Source organism: Solanum tuberosum, unplaced genomic scaffold, assembly GCF_000226075.1.
Source record: "Solanum tuberosum cultivar DM 1-3 516 R44 unplaced genomic scaffold, SolTub_3.0 scf00039, whole genome shotgun sequence".
Classification (NCBI taxonomy): domain Eukaryota; kingdom Viridiplantae; phylum Streptophyta; class Magnoliopsida; order Solanales; family Solanaceae; genus Solanum; species Solanum tuberosum.
Genome location: NW_006238968.1, coordinates 641,682 through 664,581, shown reverse-complemented (window position 1 = coordinate 664,581; position 22,900 = coordinate 641,682). Strand labels below are relative to the sequence as shown.

General features: G+C 31.8%; 4 protein-coding genes across 4 annotated transcripts; 1 reads left to right on the top strand and 3 right to left on the bottom strand.

Annotated features, from left to right (window-relative positions):
• Positions 1–2,899: 2,899 nt before the first annotated feature.
• Positions 2,900–6,335, top strand: LOC102602236 (transcription factor bHLH112-like). The gene is made up of 7 exons (XM_006343345.2): positions 2,900–3,059; positions 3,690–3,957; positions 4,233–4,349; positions 4,880–4,945; positions 5,598–5,663; positions 5,756–5,806; positions 6,016–6,335. The coding sequence occupies exons 1-7, from the start codon at positions 2,929–2,931 to the stop codon at positions 6,154–6,156; spliced, it is 840 nt and encodes a 279-aa protein (XP_006343407.2). The 5' UTR covers positions 2,900–2,928; the 3' UTR covers positions 6,157–6,335.
• A 918-nt stretch (positions 6,336–7,253) lies between these two features.
• LOC107059867 (G-type lectin S-receptor-like serine/threonine-protein kinase At1g11410) lies at positions 7,254–12,011 on the bottom strand. Its single transcript, XM_015306934.1, has 7 exons — positions 10,704–12,011; positions 10,131–10,259; positions 9,827–10,026; positions 9,535–9,745; positions 9,206–9,443; positions 8,769–8,916; positions 7,254–7,740 (listed from the first exon to the last, which is right to left on the bottom strand). The coding sequence occupies exons 1-7, from the start codon at positions 11,968–11,970 to the stop codon at positions 7,432–7,434; spliced, it is 2,502 nt and encodes an 833-aa protein (XP_015162420.1). The 5' UTR covers positions 11,971–12,011; the 3' UTR covers positions 7,254–7,431.
• Positions 12,012–13,941: 1,930 nt separating this feature from the next.
• Positions 13,942–21,842, bottom strand: LOC102601900 (receptor-like serine/threonine-protein kinase SD1-8). The gene is made up of 8 exons (XM_015306933.1): positions 21,029–21,842; positions 20,133–20,667; positions 16,999–17,175; positions 16,462–16,652; positions 15,519–15,729; positions 15,204–15,441; positions 14,962–15,112; positions 13,942–14,715 (listed from the first exon to the last, which is right to left on the bottom strand). The coding sequence occupies exons 1-8, from the start codon at positions 21,800–21,802 to the stop codon at positions 14,407–14,409; spliced, it is 2,586 nt and encodes an 861-aa protein (XP_015162419.1). The 5' UTR covers positions 21,803–21,842; the 3' UTR covers positions 13,942–14,406.
• A 219-nt stretch (positions 21,843–22,061) lies between these two features.
• On the bottom strand, positions 22,062–22,900 carry LOC102601566 (receptor-like serine/threonine-protein kinase SD1-8). Its single transcript, XM_006343343.2, has one exon. The coding sequence runs from the start codon at positions 22,857–22,859 to the stop codon at positions 22,062–22,064; it is 798 nt and encodes a 265-aa protein (XP_006343405.1). The 5' UTR covers positions 22,860–22,900.

Genomic DNA, 22,900 nt, shown 5'->3' with positions numbered 1-22,900 from the left:
TATTTTTATGAATTTTTTTAATGCATAATATACTACGTGATATATTTAAGATTAAAAAACGAAAAATATCTTAATACATTCTGCGTATTTTTTATTTAAGAGTATAAAAATCTATTTTTTTTAAGAAAATAAAAAATAAAAGATTATATCGTTAAATTAGATAAAAATTAAAACGGAGAAAGAAAATAAAGAAATTAGAAACGTGAAAATATGGTTCATTGACGAATGGCAAAGTGGAGTTGAAATTGAATATCGTCATCAAGTCAACACGACCAACTCTTTTGACTGTTCTCCCTAACTTTGATATATATTTATGAAAATAATATAATTATCTGATATTTAAAATTTATTTATCTGATTAATATATATTTATTGATATATGAATATTCATTTAAAGAGTAAGCGTTTCCTTTTTAAGAATTTATCCATTTTAAGAGTTTACATTTGAAAGTTTTGATAGTATCGTAATCTTATTCATTCCATCATACTTTGTAGGGTGTGATATTAAGAGTTGCCTTCATCGGGTGATTTACAATAATAATATTGGAGGTAGGTGATGTGTAGAGTGTGTTATGATTCGTGATCGCTTGATTGGTGGTGATGACTCTTGATTATTCTATGTTTCATATTGATTGTCCACTTTCTTCTTTACACGTTTTTTTAAGAAATCTTAAATAAAAAGACTAATTTTACTAATTTATCCTTTAAGAAATTTCTTTGTTAACTTGTTTAAACTCTCAAAAAGAATAACTTGTAATGATAAAATAGGTAATGTAATTAATTTCATCTTAATTTAATAAATTAACAAATAACTTAGAATAATTATTTAACGTGAACAACTAATATGGAACGGACGAGTATTACTTAGTGGTCAATGTCCTTCCATTTTAAGTAGAAAAAAATGTGATCCATGGAAATGACCTAACCTACAAAGGTATTAATATTAATTATTAATTAATTATACCATAGAGGACAATGGAATATTTAATCTAATTTATGGTTGACACAACTTGGACTTAATCCTATTAGAATTAATAACTTATTAATAGGCGGCAAGAAAGAAAGAACTTAGGGAAATTATTAAATTAATTTAGGTCATTGTACATATTTTAACATTCCAATCAACTTGTATTTACACTTTTAATCTCTTTGAATGTGAATTCGTTCAAATTTATTAAATTATTAAGTATTAAATCATTCAATTATTATATTTGAATTCGAAACATTGCAAGGCTCACTTTTTGGTGGCGGCACGCTCAACATGATTTTTATCATTTCCAAAGGCTCGGATTTTCTAAGAATGACACTCTCAACATGATTTTTTTCATTTTCAAAAACTCACACGAGAGACATCTGATTAAAGATTAAGGTGTTTCAAATATCACACCCTACGACCAATGTTAGTAAGATATAAATTGCTGAACTCAACAAATTGACAATAGTACTAGTCACTAGAGGCGGATGCAGAGTAATGGTATCAGGTTCATCTGAACTCAGTACTATCGATATGAAGTACAATTTATGAAATTTTGTAATATATAGTAAATATATATCTATAACTTTCAAAATATAACGAATCCAATGCTAAAAATCTTAAAGATTGAATTCATACAAATTAAATTCCAAATCTAAGCTGGTCATACTAGTTCCAAAAAATTGTGGTGACAACTAAAACTTCAGCTGTGTTGACTTTTGTTTGCATGTATCAGTTGGTCAACTGCTTCATTCAAATCCTTTACTACTCCATCAATTCAAATAGATTAATTAATACAAAAAAGAAAGAAAAAAAATACTTTAATTATCAGATTACAAGTCGTCAAAATTTTGACTTTAATTTTCTTATGTGCGATATTAACGAATAAAATTCATAATTTCACCTATTCAGAAATTTTCGCAACTCAATCATAAATAATAACATTCCGAGCCCTGTAATTATGGTATAAAAATAGCAAGTACACAAACTGCCCTTTGTCACATAAACTTATAACCACATACAAAATTCAAAAGAAAAAAAATGAATTTTAAAATTGTTAATTTCAAAACGGACGATAAACATATAATTAACAATAGCGTTGTCAAAAATAAAATCATAAATCAAAAGTTGAATCATACACAAATCTGAAAAAAATATATTACTATTATCTTTAAAACAAATTTAAAAAGAAGCTACTATATCATATCAAATCAAATTAGATAGAGTGATAACCGTGATGCTCCAACTTAAAATAACAAGTCTCATATCGATAAAACACTAAAGAGATATCGGATATATAAATAAGAAAGTCTTACACATTAGTAACACATTTTAAGACGGTACATGCCTAGAACTAAAGATGATAATATCACTAGCAGACTGGGCTGTTACAATAACACTTAACTAGAAAAAAGAAGAACAAAGGGTACATACATATCTAAAATAACAGGTCAAACAATAATAATATAAAATAATAGTAAGAGAATTCAATCCAAAATACCTTTTAATTTTTATTTAGCATAATTAAATATGCTTATCTCCTAACTCCTTTAATTGCTTTGTCTAATCATTTTTCTTTGAATAATGTCAACCAAATTCCAATACTTTCCCCCACCCCCTCCCATCACTCACCCACCCACCCCACCTCAAACATATATCTATATGTGTGTATAAATACAACTATGACTTGAGAATTTCAAGTAAAACCAAATCAAACCAAAAAGAATCTTAGAAATTTTCAAGAAGAATAGAGAAGGTATTAATAGCAATTATAAAGTTGATTAATTATGGCTGATGAATTTTTTCAAGATGGAGTCTATGGAGAAAGCTTGTGGATTAATTCAACAAAAAATATTTTTAGTTTATCATCATCAACTAATTGTGGATCTTCAATTCTTGATCCAATTATTGGACAATATAATTTTGCATGGCCAAATGATGATCAATTTTTGGACATGAAAAATAGGTCCAATAATGATGATTATTATTCTAGTTCTGATGACTCTATGGTTTTTCAAGAATTACCCAAAAATCATAACTTGGGTATTAATGGAAATTCTTCTTCACCAGATTGGAATCACTCACTGTAAGTAAATCCTGTTTTTCATCAATTTTTGGGTTATTCTCTTCATCTCGATTTATGTGTCAGTGTTTGATTGAGTTCGAGGTTTAAGAAAGACATAACGAGTTTTGAAGCTTGTGGTCTATAAAATTAAGCAATAGATAGTTGTATTAGTCTAAATCATCTTATTATTAAGGACAAAAAATGAAAATTTAAAATTAAATTGGGGGTGGATTAATGGTAGTTTAGAAGTTATCACTAACCTGTTCTAATTTACATGACACATTTTTCATTTTGACTTTTTCAAAAAAGAATAACTTTTCTATATTTAAGTATAATTTGACTTTGAAATTCTCATTTTATCATTAATGAGATCATTTATATACAGTTTCACAAATATTTATGACTTATTTTAATCACTTATTTCAAAAGTCTTTGGTTCTTTCTTTAAACTCGTACCTAGTCAAACAAGACCACTTAAAATGGAACGAGAGAGAATAGTTTCCTTTTTCATTGCGTATTTCTTAATTTTCCAATTTGAACAAATAAAAATGTACGTCTATTTTTAATACAATAACAACGTATAGTAGTGAGTATATTATTGGTAAAGTTTTCTTATATATTCCATCCTTTTTTTTCCTTGGAATTTTGCAGCAATGATTCCATGCTACAAGAAAATCTCAATTCAAGACAGAATTGTCCTCATCATAATGAATTGAAGAGGAACATTTGCAGCATAATTAGTGAAGATAATTCCTTAATTAAACCAATTATGAATCAAGATTTCACTAATTACTATTCAGATTTGCTTCAAACATTGTTTGCTAGTACTGATCTTCATGAAGAACAGCCATTCAATTATCCATCATCATCCATAAATGATAGACAAAAAATGAATGATTTTGTACCTTCTTTGCCTAAGGTAAGTGCATCACATATATATACTTTTTGATGGATTTAAATATGTCATCGAACTTTGATGATGTGATCAAATCATCGTTTGCCACATGGATAAATTAGTTTTCAGTTAACTCATAATGGCATATTGGATGAGCCTATTCTCAAACAAAAATAACATAGACGAGTCAAACTTTTAAATGCAGACATAAATAAGCCTCTTTTTTTTTCAAAATTCAATAACATATTTAGGATTTTTCCTTTTATTTTATTTTAATCTATTGGTACAATTTTTTTCAGTCTGATATTGAAATAATTGGAGAGTCCAAATTAAGCTCAATTACCAAAAATAACACAAATGAACAAACATTCAAACGGCAGAGAATTGAGACACCATCACCTTTGCCAACTTTTAAGGTATGCAAATATAATTCATTCGTTTTAATTTATACGATATAGTTTAACTGGCTTGGTGTGATATTTTTAAAGAAGCTCAAAATTTGTAACCTTAAATATATCATAACTTGATTGTGTAACTATAAAATCATGAAACTTATGGTCTTAAACGAGCGTGGAGCTAGAGGAGCATTAAGGGTTAATCTAAACCCTCTTCACTGCCAATTAAATTAATTACACTTTTATTTTAAAAATTGTATATACATATATACAAAATGAAAATTATTTTTTATTTATATATATACTAAATGTTCAATTCTCTTGACTTCTCTGTGTTTATACCTTTTTATATTCTAAATCCTTTTAATGAAAAAAAATCTAGCTCCACCATTGATTCCAACATAAAAAGATGATTTCTAATTTTATATATTTCATAATTTTTATATGTCTATAAAAGAATTATATTGGGATATTCTTTTCTGAATGAATTAAGAAAATAATGTCATATAAAATGAATTTTGAGCTTTGTTTATTAATTTTTTTATTATTAGGTGAGAAAAGAGAAAATGGGTGACCGAATAACTGCCCTCCAGCAATTGGTTTCACCTTTTGGAAAGGTAAATACTTTTTTTTTAAATTACTTTTTTAAAATTATTTTAGAGAGTTTTGATTAGGAAAAGATTTTTTCTCGATAGTTTTTATACTTTGATTTATATTATTTTTATATGTAAATCAGTTGGTTAAATCATATTAAAATATCATGCTTTTCTTAGTGTATAAAAAAAACTTTAATTTTTAGATGCCCACTAAATTAATACCCCTCCGTTTCTATTTAGTTATTAGTTGTCATTATTTTAGGTTTCACCCCTTAAAAAACTAGATAAGTTTACTATTATATCATTATTTAGTGCTTTCTTGAAGTCAATTTTTTAATAAATAATTATAAATTAATTTATTTTGATTAATTAATTTGACCAGTGGCAGTGAACATAAATTCATTACTTACTTAGTTTTCTCATGTTGGTCAAATACATACTTTCTTAAGGGTAAAATAGAAAGAATAATGACATTTATGTATTGATTTTGGTGTAATGTCAAATATTAAGAAACACCATTTTTTAATAAGGATCATATGTAAAGAGAAACAAATCGAAATAGTTATTATTTCAGAAAGTCACTTTCTTTAACGATATCAATTTATTAATTCTTCAAGATTTTAATAAATCTTTTTATAGTTTTACTAATTGAATTCACAATTTATTGTCTCAGACTGATACAGCTTCGGTTCTCCAAGAAGCAATCGAATACATCAATTTTCTTCATGGTCAAGTCAATGTATGTTTTTTTTTTAATTACAACTCCACAAAATTAATATAAAACTTACCTATAAAAATTAAATATGATGAATTAATATTTGATTTTTTCAGGTATTTAGCAATCGATATATGAAAAATGGACCACCCACTCAACATCAACAGGTAGGGGATCAATATAATTCTTTTTTATACAAATAATTTTTTTGAACGTACGTCCTGTTATTTTTATATCACCATGTTATAGCATGTTACGATATATTTATTACAAATGAAATTACTTTTTAAATGATGTGATTATATTAATATTTTTTATATTGTGTTTGAGACTATAGATTGTTGAACTCTCATTTTTTTAAATTAAACTATGATAGGTTAAGGAATTACAAGAAGGATTAAAACAAGGATTAAGGAGCAAAGGACTATGTTTAGTACCAATATCAAGTACTTTCCCATTAGCAGCTGAGACTACTATGGAATTTTGGACACCAACATTGGGAAGAACATTCAGATAGACTTCGAGGCAGATTCAGAATTTGAAATCAATGAGTTTCGATCTGTGTACATATTAAATGAATATCTTAATTAAGTCAAATACAAAGTTTAGATTGATGTTATTATTGGATTCTGTTGAACATGTACCTTCCACTTACCCTACCTCATCTTGATCATATAAACACGAACGAGGCGAAGCTTAAGAAATTATGTATAATTAATTGATCAAACAAAGTTATTTTAACTAATTAAGTGATCTTGTGGATAAGAATAAGGAATAAACATCGCAATATTATCGATATGGATTGTGATTGAATGATTAAAATTCCTCCACTTTTAATCAGAGGTCTCAACTTTGAGTCTTTGAGAATTAAAAAAATCTTGTTGAAAGCACCATTCTCAAAATTGGGCCCTACAATGCTTGGATCTGAATTTAGTTAAATTCCTAAATGAATTTCAAATTTAATTATACCTCAATGTGGATACCGAACAAACTACCTAAGTGGAGAAAAGGAAGTCAACGGAAAAAGTGAAAGGAAAACAAGTGGTTATTGATCAATTGAAGTGAACCAAAATAAGTACATACCAAACAAGTCACTAGGTATGGAAGAAAACAAAAACAGTTGAAAACTTTTATTGATTATTAGCATCTCTTGCTATCACTTTTTTATGATCTTTATGTGACATTTGAATTTGATTGGTTGATAGGTGTCATAGTAAACCTTTTTATTCATAGGAAATATGTTAGGTAATAATTACTTAATATATACTTACAATATAAAAGAATATTTACATTATTAAGTCATTAATTATAAGTAATTATTCATAAAAAAGTATGACTAAGAAAAGATACGATACCTGGTATAACATATTAAAATACACTGATAATGTAAAAATTCTTAAACTAAATCAATAAATAGATCAAGTATAAATTACCTAATGATCATATGGCTCAGCGCTCTTCAAAAACGTTAACATGCACCCATGTCAGATCCACAAAAATGTATGGTACTACTTTTGAAAGATCCGACACACATTATTAAGTCATTAATAATAACTAATTATTAATAAAAAGTAGGATTAGTAATTAACCAAAAAAAAAAAGATACGTTACCTGTTATAACACGTTAAAATACATCATTGATAAATGTAAAAAATCTTAAACTAAATCAATAAATAGATCAAGTATAAATTACCTAATGACCATATGGCTCAGTGCTCTTCAAAAATGTTGATGAACCCATGTCAGATCCACAAAAATATATGGTACTACTTTTGAAGGATCTGACACACACTTAGCGAGCATGTTGTGCAGTAATAGAAATGTCATTTACAGAATTTCCAATACTAGCTGATGATGAATAAGGAAGTGAAGAAGAATTTCTTGATCTGAACACAAAACCAGGTTGTCCAGGATTAGACAATTTTGTTTCATTGCAAAGCATGAAGACAACTTGAGACATCATTGGTCTTTCATTTGCATATGATTGTACACATAATAGTCCAATTTGGATGCATCTCAAAACTTCACTACTTTCATACCAATCCCCTAATGAGGGATCAACAACATCTATAGCTTTGTCATCATTCCATGAATCCCATACCTGAAAAAAGGGAGAGCAAAGTTAACATTTCTGGTCAGTGGCGGAATCAAAATTTTCAATTAGGGGATTCAAGGAAAATACAAAAATGTCGTGTATGGGGTTAAGGGGGTCCAAAATTTCATATATGTTTGACGAAAGAATGTGTTTCTATTGGGCTAAAATAACTCAAAGATACTTTTAACATGATGTGATATTGTCAGTTTGCGGACAAAACCCCAACGGTTTTCTCAAAAGGCCTCACAATATTAAGAGTATCCAATACCTTATAAGTTATATTTTTTTTATTTTTTCATGTGAGACTTTGTTTACGTACACTCAACAGTCTTCTCCTTAAATTGAGTTCCACATGACCTATCACTTTATAGGCTTATCTGGAGATTCCACTGCGTGCCACCATATCAATAGAGTATTTATGGTCACGAACGGCCACTAGCTTCTTTTTGTGTAAGCATCTCTAAGGCTACAGGTAAAGATAGTAAATCGGCCCATAGATGGTCAAAGGCACCAAGTCGGACCCCACTCCATCACTCTACCATCTCAATAATTGTCCTGCCAAACCACTGGCTCTGATATCAGTTGTTAGGCTAAAATAATCCAATAAGATACTCTGAACATGGCATGATATTGTTCCCTTGGACCAAACCCGCATAGTTTTTTTCCAGAAGACTTCATAACATTAAGATTATCCGACATCTTAAAGTAGTTTTTTTTTACTTTTCATGTGGGACTTTGTTCAGACACACCCAATAGTTTCTATCATAGCTTCCTAAAGAAGGGGATTCAATTTGAATACCCTTCCAATGCATGTAGCTCCCGCCATTGTTTCCATCCCTATGTTGGTGGAGGGTAGCAGGTACATTGTAATAGTCAAAGTATGCAGAAGCTAGCCCTGACTCCACCGTATAAGAAAAAAAAGAAGAGATGAACATTTCCACATATCCTTCCCTAGAGCAATGGTATAAGGGCTAGAGCAAAACAAGATACATCTTCTTAACTAAAGGTGAGTTCTTGATGAAGAGATGTCTTACATTTCCAACTAAATTTAATGAATGATCCTGATAATGTGTAGTGTTCTTCCTGCCAGTAATGATCTCCAACAACAGAACACCAAAACTGAAAACATCAGATTTCACTGAAAAATGCCCTTCCATTGCATATTCTGGTGACATATAACCACTGAAATGAACCAATAGCTATGTCAACATCCACAATTTTAATATGACATAATACATAAACGTCGTGTCATTTAACTTAGCCTCAACTGACATCTATGAGGTGTGAACAAGTAGACACACATGTTCTACATGACATAATATGCGTCTTACATGGCATAATACAAATCAGTTCGAGTGTATCTTATGCGAATCATCATGTAGGACGAGTGTGTCTACTTGTTCAACTTTATACAAGTTTAAGTGCCTTTGAGAAAAATACACATATGTTCATACATAAAAGTGATGCTTACTATGTTCCAACGACTCGATTCGTGTTAGCTTCAATTTGGTCACCACCAAATATCCTAGCAGTTCCGAAATCTGATATTTTCGGGTGCATTGAGGCATCTAGTAAAACATTGCTGGCTTTTAGATCCCTGTGTATGATTCTTACTCGTGAGTCGTGGTGAAGGTATGATAATCCTCGTGCTATTCCAACGATGATTTCAAATCGTTTTCTCCAATCTAACTGCGACCCTTTAGTTTTATCTGCAATACCGATTCGAAATTCATACATAAGCAATCCATCAGTAACATGCCTATTTTTTAAAATTTTAACACAATATGCAAATGTATATACCAAAGATGAAACTGTCCAAGCCTTTGTTTGGCAAGTATTCATAGATCAACATTTTCTCTCCTCTTTGTATGCAACATCCTAAAAGCCTCACAAGATTCCTGTGTTGTACTCTCGCGATTAACGTTACTTCATTCTTGAATTCCTCCACTCCTTGCCCTGAATTTTTCGAAAGTCTTTTGACCGCTATCTCTTGCCCATTGTTTAGCTGGCCCTGAAATCAAAATGTAAGCTTGTTGTCAAGTAAAATTGGCTCAACAAATGAGTAAGAAATTGGTAAAATATCGGGAGGTACCTTGTAAACGCTACCAAAGCCTCCTTCTCCGAGTTTGTTAGCATCAGAGAAATCATCAGTGGAAGAAATGATAGTGCTTAGATCGAAGATTAACACATCGACGTGTTCACTTCCATCCATCTCATTACCTCTTGAAGAGTTCTCATAGGATGCTAAATTCCTTGTCAAAGTGTTCAAACTGGTGAATTGGTCCTCCTTATCTGTACATGAAGTAACTCACTATTGTAAGTCGCGGAGCCAAGATTTCACTAAGGGGATTCAATAAAGTAGTAAACACACGAAGAAATTAAGGGGTACCCTTTACCTCTTCTCCTTTTCCTTATTACCAAACAACAAGCAAACGAGAGCGCGATGAGTATTGCACCAATGCAGATTGTCACAATTGCTATGGTTCTTTTCATGTGATAACCATTGTTGTTCTTCGAGAATTGAGCTGAAAGAACAAAAATGTAAAACTTTTTGTAACACAATACCGTAAAACATTAACAACTGGTTGACGTGTGTGACCATCTTATCTAAAAACTTAACCTGTTAGAGCAAACTTACACTATTATGTACTTAAGCTCTTAAACAAAATGTTAAAACAATTCAACTTAGTACCAGAGCAGACAATAGTCATTCCCACACACAAAAGGACGTATTACAACAACAACAAAAGAAAAAGCACCCCGTATAATCCCACAGGTGGGATCTAAGGGGCAGAGTGTACGTGGACCTTATCTCTACCTTGTGAGGGTAGTAAGATTGTTTTTGATAGACCCTCGGCTCAGGGAGATACAAGAACATAATTAAGTAAATAAAAGTATTAATCTTTCTAACCGGTTAAGTACTTCTTAGACAAGATGATCACACGCTATTAACTCAATATAAATTTTACCCAAAGTAGATGCAGATACTCTGATATACAAATCTTGTCCTCCATCTGTAAATTCTCTTGTGTCTATCAACTCACCATACCAAGTGATGCATCCAATTCCCCCAATACTAACATTAGCACTTGCATAAGCAGAGCAAGAACAATTATTCAAACACAATTTCTCACATTCCTGCAACCCGATACTCCTATTCAATCGCGCGTTGTAAGTGTCTGGGACCTTCACATTACTCAATTTAGCAAACCCCTCGCCATTTCTGCACACGTTCTCGTCCTCCTTCCTCAAACACCCTTGTGAACCGTCTCTCAAGTACCATGACCGGTTTTCCCATGGCTCGTACCCAATAAGACACTTGCATTCAAATTCACCCAAGTTGTACAAGTTGCAATTACTAAATTTTCCACAATGTACATAGTCATCACACGAGTCCTCAGGCGCGGACCAAAATTGTACCCATTTCTTCGCGCCTTCTTGCCAGTTCAATATACTCATCACCCCCGATTCGTTCAGTACTAATCTCGAGATAACAGGATCCTTCATAGTGAATAGCACAGAGACTTCACTTTCATTGTCAACATATTTGCTGTTAAATATAAATCCAGGCCTCATTCCAGGTACACCACTCCAACCTAGACCGGTCCAGGGTCCGGTTCGCCATATCCTGTTAGAATTTTTATACAGGAAAACTTGAGGTACTATTCCATTTATCTCAATCTTGTATACATACTCCCCTGAACCAGGATCATTCATCGATTTCCACGACGTTAGAGACCGGTTCAAACCGGTTTTCTTGTCAATACCAAATTTCATATCAGGAAGTATAGTATTTGTAGGATGATCAAAGCTTTGCCATACAATAACTTCCTTTTTCATGTCACGAAAAAACACGAAATTCCCTGAATCCAATAGCTGAGCAGAGGAAATATTGGTTTTCCAGGCGAATATTTTGGTATTTCGATTTAGTATTACAAGACTACCTGTTGGGTCGATAGAGAGAACCCCGTACGTGCCATTTACAGGGTTCTCTCTATTAGCGACCCAAACGACAGTTAGTTCAGGGATGTTATAGTACCAAATTCCGACGTATCGATTGTTGGAATAATTTCCAGGGCTGAAGAAACCAAGAGCAAATAATTTTCCAGAAGAAACTAACAAATCTCCATCTTTTAGAGATTTGTTAAAGGAAATTGTATCATTGGAAGTACAAAATTGGACATAAAATAAGATGAATACTAGTAAAACTATCATAAACAATTTTGTCTTCAACATGATGTTTAAAACAAGTAATGGTTGGATCGAACCCCAATAGCTTTAGCTTGAATACTATATATATATATATGAATAAAAAATCCACTAAAAAAGTATGGATAATCTCGTACTCAGACTCGTAGAATTCAAATCTTGAATCAGCAACTAGCTTTAGTATATATTTTCTTTTTAAAAATAGAGTTTACATGAAATTCATGATTATAACCTTTTGAGCTAGCTAGTTGAAGTAGTACTACAAAGGTAAAAAAAAAGTTTGTTGTAATTAATGAAGCACAACTACCCCAACATAGTGAATTAAGTGTTTTTTTGTACCTTATGTCTGTTTTCTATGTATGTAATTAATTGTTAAACGTAGGAGACTCGTGGGGTGCTAAAGCTTTCAATGTGTATTTGGTTGATCGAGACGTAAGAATGAAGAAAAATGACTCTGTGTTATATATAAATATTTGAGAGATAATATTTTCTTTGTTGTTACTTGTCAACGACCAAAAAATAAGTGTTCCTCCTCAGGCGTGGGCGTGCGGTGAGTGTTAAGAAGTCCCATACCGATAGAGAATTGAAAAATTGGTTTCCTCATATGGATTTGGACAAACCTTCCCTCATGAGCTAGTTTTTGAAGAGTTAGACTCAGGTGTCATATCTTTATGAAGTAGAAAGTTCAGCCTTGTTTGTTTGTCCATTCTTTACCCAAGCAAACTAATGTGGATGAAAATCAATGTTCGTGTTATCAAATGGAGAGGCAAGTTTGAAGTACATCACAATCAATATTAATGGGGCTGATAATGGTGTATGTAAAATTTAGCTAGAGTTTGGCGATAGATTTCCAAATATTCTTGGCAAATATTATTTGAGTGAAATTTCACCATGTGTTTGGCCATAGTATTTGGGAAACATATTTCACTTTTTTAGAAAAATATGATTTACACCCATAAGTTTTTAAAACTATCAAAACTAACCATAAGTTTGTATTACAAGTCAATTAGATCTTCGTTGCAACAAATAACAAGTAGTGTCCGTGACATTGGAGCAATGTGATAGTTTGGAATTTATACCCATAAGTTTTAAAAACTATCAAAACTAACCATAAGTTTGTATTACAAGTCAATTGGATCTTCGTTGCAACAAATAACAAGTAGTGTCCATGACACTAGAGCAATGTGGTAGTTTGGAGTGAGTGCAACAAGCATCATTTCATACATCGTGAAGTAAACAAAGCACATGACTTTGTTACTTTGAGCCGATTGTTCATCATTTTCATCAACAACCATATCATCACTTTCTTATTCATTGAATATTTCATCACTATTTTGGTGTTCACGTAAAACACTATGGAATACAATGCAAACAACTACTATAGAGGGTGTTTTTGTAAAAGATAAAAGTTTGGTGTAAAATTTCAATTTTTAAAAGATCCCAAATAATGAGATTTGACCCAAATAATAGAAAAACTAAGTATTTGGGAATTTGGGATATTTGCCAAATAATGACAAATTGTATGGACAAACACTATTTGGCAAATTTTTCTCCAAATATTACTTGGAAAATCTATGGCCAAATGGGTCCTATTTATTCGTGGCGGAGGGAGGATTTTTTTCATCAAAGGCTTTTAAAATATAAAGAAGTAAACACTAGAAAATTACGGGATAACAAATAGAGTAGGGCGACTTCATCGAGTCTTCCTTAGTTAAAATTTATTGTGTTTTGTTTTACCTCTCACTTTGCTGCAGTATTCTATTTTATTTTAAACTTCTTGTTTTTCTTCTTCCGAATTAATGTCTCTTCAATCATATATTACTTTAAAAATCGCCAAGATTCTTAAAAAAAAGTGCAAGTATTAAATTACTAATGTTATAATACATATTCAGTATGCAACAAAAAAGTACTCAACAATATCAATAATTTGAATCATAAAAGTAGTTAAAAGTTGACATTATATATACATGTAATTTTGAAATCTATGATCAAGAAATATTAAAGGAACATTTCAATCTTTTTATTCATATAACAAGGTTTATATTATGTACATAGCAAAAGATCATTTTTTTTAAAAAAAAAAAGACTTATCTATATTGGAACTTCACAATTTCATAAAATGAGAAAGAAGACTATTTCTATAATTAACTACCCAAAAAAAAACATTATTTTTGTAAAAAAAATCAAGGTAAGTGTACAAAGAGAAAATTGCTAACCACTCGTAGTACTAATGTACTATAGGAGGGTAAGTTAAAACACTATTGATCCTCCTGATATGGTCGGGTGGAGAAAAAACACTAATGTACTATCTATACATTTTTGCCAGCAGGGATCCATCATCCATGTATTGCATTCATTCGTCGTGAAATCTCTATGTTCACACTCCCATCAGTGGAATTTGCCTTTATTTCTATTCTGTCACGTAGAAGCGGGCAAGCCTATGATCTGTCTGAACGTTTAACTCTACCGGGGATCAAGCATGGTAATCGTAACTTGATTCACAGTGAAAGTTTCTTCGTAAATAGTTTCCGAGTGTTCATCAACAGGTCTCCTTCCGAGGCAAAAACCAGGGTGTTTAGGCTGAGGCATTGTTGCGGTTTCACTTCCTAACATCAATACAACGGTTGCCATGTTCGGTCTATCTTCTGCTTGTTCCTGAACACACAATAACCCGACCTGTATGCATCTGATTACTTCACACGGAGAAAATGATTCACCAACTGATGAATCGAGTAGTTCTGAGGCTCCTCCTTCTCTCCATAGTTTCCACGCCTGCAGAGCGGATTATACATTTAGGGGCGGAACTAGAGAGAAAGTTACAGGTTCGACAGAACTCAGTAGCAACTTTAGTAAAAACCTTGTAGTTATGTTATGAAATCTACTTAACATGCATAAATAATTTATCGAGAACCTACTAATTAGCTATATTTTTTTAGAATTCAGAACGCATAAACTCAAAATTCTGTTCCGACTTAGTTAGAAATGATGACTAAGTTGTGATAATTTTGGTGTACTTACATGGCCAAGAAGGTTTCTTTCATTGTTCTGAAAATAAAATCCTCTGTTCTTCTTCCCTGTTACTATTTCCAACACTAAAACTCCGAAGCTGAAAACGTCTGATTTAACAGAGAATAGACCATCCATCGCGTATTCAGGAGACATGTAACCGCTACATTAAGAGAGAAAAAACGTCGATTTACCAACACTTTTCGAAGTGTTTTTTATGAATGATTTATAAGGAATAATGTGATTCTACTTACTAGGTTCCAACAACTCTCTTTGTATTTCCTTCGGTCTCATCGCCTCCAAAAATCCGTGCCATGCCAAAATCTGATATTTTCGGGATCATTTCCTTGTCAAGGAGAATGTTGCTTGCTTTGAGGTCTCGGTGGATAATCCGAAATCTTGAATCTTGATGAAGATACAGAAGCCCCCGAGCAATCCCACAGATAATGTTGAATCGTCTTTGCCAATCTAGCAGCGAGCTTTTCTGCTTATCTGAGACGCGTATATTTGTTAATTTTGAAGTCCAATAGCACACATAAACATAGTTACTGATCATAAGAACGACTTACTGAATAAGATTGAATCCAAGCTTTTATTTTCCATGTATTCGTATATCAACATTTTCTCTTCCATCTCAACGCAACATCCAAGAAGGCGAACGAGGTTTCTGTGTTGAAGTCTAGCAATTAATCTTAGCTCATTCTTGAATTCCTCTACTCCTTGGCCTGAATTCTTTGACAGCCTTTTCACTGCTATTTCTTGACCTTCATCTATTATTCCCTGATAATAAAAAAAAAAGAAGATGTTCTTTTGTTGAATGTCTTCACATTTTCCAATAAAACAGAGTCCGTCTTTCCCAATGTTGCTCGAATCTTGAAAAATGTCACTGCACTCATGTCAGATCCTCCAAAAATGAAGCATTTTCTTGGAGATCCGACAAGGGTGTAATGATATTTTTGTAGGATACGAACAACATAGGTTGTTTTCACGTCTACCTTGTAAAGGCAAAAACTAGTTTTTCATATGTTGCTCATATCCTTGAAAAATGTTGTAACACCCGTGTCAGATCAGGGGTGCAATGACATTTTTGTAGAATCCGAACAACATAGGTTTTTTTCACATCTAGTTGAGTTTTACATTGTAAATGCAAAAAAAAAAGGACTAGTTTTTCATTATTGCTCAGATACTCAAAAAATGTCATTGCACCCTTGTTAGATCAATCCTCCAAAGTGATGCATTTTTGGAGGATCTGACACGAGTGCATGCAACGACATTTTTGTCCTGTCTGAGCAGCATATATTCTTTTTACTGATATATGATCAGCTTTAACTTGTAAATGAAAAAAAGTACTACTTTTGATGTATTGCTATGATCCTCGAAAAATGTCACTACACCCGTGTTACATCTTCCAAAGTAATGTATTTTTGGAGGATCTGACATGGATATGATGACATTTTTGACCAATCCGAGCAACATAAGTTTTTGCTTTTTTAACGTCAAGATGAGCTTTACCTTGTAAACACAACCAAAACCGCCCTGGCCTAGCTTGTTTGCATCAGAAAAATCTTCAGTAGCCATAGCTAAGGTACTGAGATCAAATAATGGCAATTCAAACTCGTCCGCGACTGTTTCACTAGAAATTTCTCTTTTACTTGGAATAATGCCTGTGTTCACTAGAAGATCTTGACTTCTTTCAATAGAGCCTGGTTCAAAAATAGTGTAAGAAATATGAATTATGAGATGGTTACTGTATAATATATAGATAGACACCTTAACTTGACCTCAACTGACAACTGAACCCTCTAATTTTGAGTAATGTATAGTTAGACACCTCAACTCGTCACCATCATGTCTAGTGAACGTACATTCCAACTTACAAAATGATCATCTAGACATCTCCAAAATTTATGTGTCACAACAACGTCAGGTGTCCATAAGACACAGTAAAGGAGTCGTGGTGTCTATAGATGTGCATTCTTTATGTATTATGCCTTAAGTAAATATCGAATACCATACTGAAATCGAAATTATAGGCTTATAATAACATACCTCTTTGTTCTGCTTTGTTTCTTATTGGACCTTCCAATAATTTTTTTCTCTTTGATAAAATGCAAATGCTTACAACTCCAATTAGAACAAGAACAACACCAGCTGTAATTCCAGTAGCCATAGCAATTCTTTTTGTTTTGCCAGAACCATCTTCAGATCCAACATTTCCACTTTTTGCTGAAAATTAACACATAAAAATGAGTCTTCCATCAAAGGTTGTATTTTTTTTTAACAGTAAAGTCACAAAATTATTTTTTATCGCGATTGAGTAACTTGAACTAGGTGTGAATTGCTCGAAAAATACAAATGAACGGAAGGTCAAGTTTCCTTTGTCATGAATCCAAAAACATTAGTGCACATTACATAACTTAGTAATTCCTATAGTCGTTTGATATTTGGAATAATAGATAACAATCCCGAGATGAAATGTGAGATTATATTATTCCGTGTGATTGAAAGTTTGATTTTGGGGTTAGTCGTTACACCGTAATTGTGATATTATTTTTATACAACCTTTAATGCAGATAATAATCTCTAGATAAAATACGAAAAATGACCAAAATGCCCTTTCTTGAGACTCTTCTTCCAAGGTCCTTTAGAAAATCTAAGGTTAAAATTGAAAATAAGTGTTGATACTAATTTATCCAATGTAAAGTCAAATACATATATACTAAATAATATTATACATTAGTTATTTTTAAATATTATAATTTTAATGTAACTTGTACACCATTCAAATGACCCAAAGACTGTCCTTGTCAAAAAGTATTTATTTTTTATGTTTATAATATGAAAGTAAACGTTATGAAAAATTAAAAGTAAAACTCATACTATATGTAAATTTGAAATTAATCAAAGTTAAAATAAAATTAAAAGTAGAACTCATACTATATGTAAATTTGAAATTAATCAAAGTCAAAATAATCGGCCAAGTGACTATTTTTGGAATATAAAGTGGGTTCAAAAAAATGATTTCTTCTCATCCATTTCAAAAAGAATCTTTTGTGTGAACTTACACCTAACTTTTTAGGACCAATTGTCCACTAATTTTAGTTTTTCCATTTATTGTCAAAATTTTAAAAAATAAATAATAATTAAAAAAAGATATGATATCCTCATGAAAATATAACAATAAAAGCAGCAAAAAATTAATGTATTTTTCATTATGTCACGCAACAATTTGCGTTAGCAATACAAAATACAAAATTTAAAAAGGTTACACACGCTTTGTTCATTTTATGACCAAGTTTTAATTTTAAACCCGTTTCTCACCTTCTTTTTTTAGGTAAGCATTAACTTATAACGAATCGGATCCAAGATTTGAAGTTTATGAATATTTATAATAAGAATCTGAGCTAAAATTTTAAGTTTATGAATTATAAATTCTAGAAAAAATAGCTTGCTGAGTTATTGATAAATAATTTATACATGATTAGTGGATTTTTAAGCAAAAATATAGACTATAGGTCAAAGCTACTAAGTTCTATCGAACCTGCCTACAGACTTATTATAGCTTCACCCGAAGGAAAACGATGGTTTGGATAAAAGCTACTGAATTCATGTAAATCGGTTACTGACCCTCTAAATATTTAGTGAATTTATTAATATATATATTTATAGAATCTGGATAAAAACTACTAAGTTTACGTGAACATGTAAGGCTGTAAGTGCACATCAAACTAATTAATAAAGTTAGAAATGTACCTTTTATACTCACCTTTTTTATTAGTGTATTATCGAGTGTTTTTATTTATCCTTTAATTCATATGTCTGTTACTATTAGCATTTTTTTTCCATATTATTTGTATATATAACTTAACTTAAATTCTAGTTGAAATATGATCTCATGCTTATACATAGGAAAGAATAAGATAACAAAGAAAAAGGAAACTCAGTTTTAGTTAACTTACCAAAGGGAGAATAAAAACTTTGTATTATTAGTAGAATTTTCTTTTGAATGGAAAATAATTAATTCTAGAAGCTTGAGATGTAGGTGCATTATTTTCTAACTAATTAACCATCCCAATCTTATCAAAAAGGAAAAAAAAATTCAAACACCTAATAGTAGATAAACCATATAATTAACTAATTTAGGACTTTTGAGGGTATTTTTCATATGTTTTGGTTTACATTTTTTTCTTTAATTTTTCAATGCATAATAATTCAAAAAAAGAAAAAGGAAAATTAAGTGAAAATTAAAACGTGCCTACCACAAAGAATATGTTTTGTCTCTCTCAATATCAAATAAAATATAATGCAAGATAATATATATTCGAATATATAGTTGGCTGTTTTCAAGTCTTTGTCAAGAGTCAATGGACTTTAATTAATTATAATTTGCTTATTGTAATGATAATATGTACTAACCTCTTGTTTTTTCAAAGTATAGCACCAACTACTTTTCTATTAATTACTCTCATTAAATATATACTAACAAGATATTTTAAACAAGCATTTTTTTTTCATTACGAAATATCGAACTCTATCATCTACACAATCATTTTAGAATCTCCTAAAAATGAAATACCGAACTCCATTATCTATACAATCGTTCTAGAATCTCCTAAAAAAGAAATATCGAACTTTATCACCTACAAAATTGTTCCAGAATATCCTAAAATAAAATATTGAACTTCATCATCTACACAATCGTTTCAGAGTTTTGTAAAATCTCAACAAGGGCGTGCTAACAACCTAGTGTGACGTGGCGAATCTCCACGTGTCCAATCCATGATATTACTTCAAATTTCTAAAATAAAGGGGTAAAAAATTGCCTAGACGACCATTTTTTTATCATTTAAAAATATGTAGTTCAAACTTCATGAAATGAGACCAATTATTATTATTATTATTCAACCCAACAAATACATTAAAATTTCATATATATCTCTACCAACATTCAACCACTCCATTAAATTGAGTTCGACTCAACTCTCTCCTACTAAATTAAGAATAGCGCTAGGATATTAAGCACTCTTTTCATAATAACCACAGGTTTCAGATTCAAGTTTTATAGAAGCAAATTAAATTACCTTTTCATTATTTTGAAATGGAGTACTATTTTACCACAAAAAACGTATTTTCTATAACAATTCAAACAGATATCGAACATCAGATTGAAATGAAAAATGTACCTGCGTCAGAAGAAGCAGCTCTAACGTAGAGAAATTGTCCACCTTCTGCTGCCGAATATTGGCGCATATCGACTAATTCCTTTGTCCAAATGACACAACCCGAACCCGAACCCGTAACGTTTGCGGTGGTGTACGCCGTGCATGAACAGTTGTACCTACACATTTTTTCACATTCTTCCAAATTCATCTTAGTATCAACAAATGAACTTGAACTTTGTGGCAATTTCATGTTCTTCAATATGTTAAAAACATCAGTTTCACAATCCAAATCATGATATCTAATACATCCATCTGATCCATCTCTTAAATCCCATGCCACTTGATTTTTAGGCTTGTACCCTACTAGACATTTGCATACCGGCGATAAATTCGCGTTACAAATTCCCGAAACACCACACTCTTCGTATAAATCACATTGGTCCTTCGGGGCGTACCAGAATTTGTTCCAAATGTTACTAGTCGGAATCCAAGTATACCTCTCTAAAAAACCGTTATGCTTCACTAACAATCTCGAACATATTTTCTTGTCAAGCACCTAACAAAAACATAATTAAGTAAGTAAAAACACGTTTTTACAAAATTAACATGGTATCAGAGCATAGATAAATCTGTCATGTAAAAAATAGACGTTAGACATAACTCAACCCCAAAAACTACCTCATAAGGTGAAGATTACTCAAGACCGTATAAGAAGACAAAAGAGTCCCCTAACCCCACTAACATCATATAAACGAAGAATTGAACAGACAAGTCTAACTCTGATACCATGATAAGAAATAGACACTTGTTCATGAAGTGAAGATTGCCTCGATCCCACCACTAGCATGAGACTCAACATAACGCTACCTGTCATTACTAAAAAAGAATCAGACTCATACGTGAAGAGACGAACATACCTCAAAAGTGTAGTAAACTTCATCCTTATTCATCTGAAACTCGAAAACTATAATATCTGTTGGCTTCATTTCTGGTACACCACTAAATCCAACACCATTCCAAGGTCCACTTCTATAGAAAATTGTATCTCTGTTTGTCAAATAAGCTTCAGGCAAACCATTAACATCAAGTTTAAACGTATAATTACCCGGAGAAGGATCAAATGGCGATTTCCATGACGTTATATTCCGATTAAACCCCGTTTTCGAGTCCCACCCAAGTTTCATCCCGGGTAACAGAGTATCCGTTGGATAATCAAAACTCTGCCACACCATAATTTCGTCTTTCTCTGTTAGAACGACGAAATTACCTGAATCCAATAACTTAGCGATAAATGTAGTATTATTATTCGCGGAATTTAATGACAACGTATAATTTCCATCTCTATTATCAATAACAAGACGTCCATCTTGTGTTATTTTTAACACAGGGGGAGACGATGAATTGGTGACGGGGTTTTCTCTGTTCGCAACCCAAACTATCGTCGTTTCTTTGATTTCTTTGTACCATATTCCGACGTACCATTTGTCTGAATTCGGACCACCAGGAGTGAAAAATCCTAATTCGAATTTTTTTTGTTGAGAGACTAAAGTTTTCGATATCGTAAGGGGATTTGTAATCGTTATCGTATTATCTGTTGTTGTTGCTGCTATTGCGAGGATTTGTGAAATTAGAAGAAAGTAGAAGCAAGAACATAGATGAAAAATGTGTTTTTTGGTGTTAATGTTTGTCATTGTTGACTTCAAAAAATGGGGTATTTGTTAGCTTATGTAGTAGTACTTCTTGTTGTCTATAAAGATTTATTTTTTAAAAAAATTGTTTGTTAGGAAAATGGAAAGGGAGATAAGTATTTATTTTTTTTGACACCTAATCCACAAGCCTCCACGTTTTGATTCTTTCGACACTTGTTCATGAAGTGAAGATTGCCTCGATCCCACCACTAGCATGAGACTCAACATAACGCTACCTGTCATTACTAAAAAAGAATCAGACTCATACGTGAAGAGACGAACATACCTCAAAAGTGTAGTAAACTTCATCCTTATTCATCTGAAACTCGAAAACTATAATATCTGTTGGCTTCATTTCTGGTACACCACTAAATCCAACACCATTCCAAGGTCCACTTCTATAGAAAATTGTATCTCTGTTTGTCAAATAAGCTTCAGGCAAACCATTAACATCAAGTTTAAACGTATAATTACCCGGAGAAGGATCAAATGGCGATTTCCATGACGTTATATTCCGATTAAACCCCGTTTTCGAGTCCCACCCAAGTTTCATCCCGGGTAACAGAGTATCCGTTGGATAATCAAAACTCTGCCACACCATAATTTCGTCTTTCTCTGTTAGAACGACGAAATTACCTGAATCCAATAACTTAGCGATAAATGTAGTATTATTATTCGCGGAATTTAATGACAACGTATAATTTCCATCTCTATTATCAATAACAAGACGTCCATCTTGTGTTATTTTTAACACAGGGGGAGACGATGAATTGGTGACGGGGTTTTCTCTGTTCGCAACCCAAACTATCGTCGTTTCTTTGATTTCTTTGTACCATATTCCGACGTACCATTTGTCTGAATTCGGACCACCAGGAGTGAAAAATCCTAATTCGAATTTTTTTTGTTGAGAGACTAAAGTTTTCGATATCGTAAGGGGATTTGTAATCGTTATCGTATTATCTGTTGTTGTTGCTGCTATTGCGAGGATTTGTGAAATTAGAAGAAAGTAGAAGCAAGAACATAGATGAAAAATGTGTTTTTTGGTGTTAATGTTTGTCATTGTTGACTTCAAAAAATGGGGTATTTGTTAGCTTATGTAGT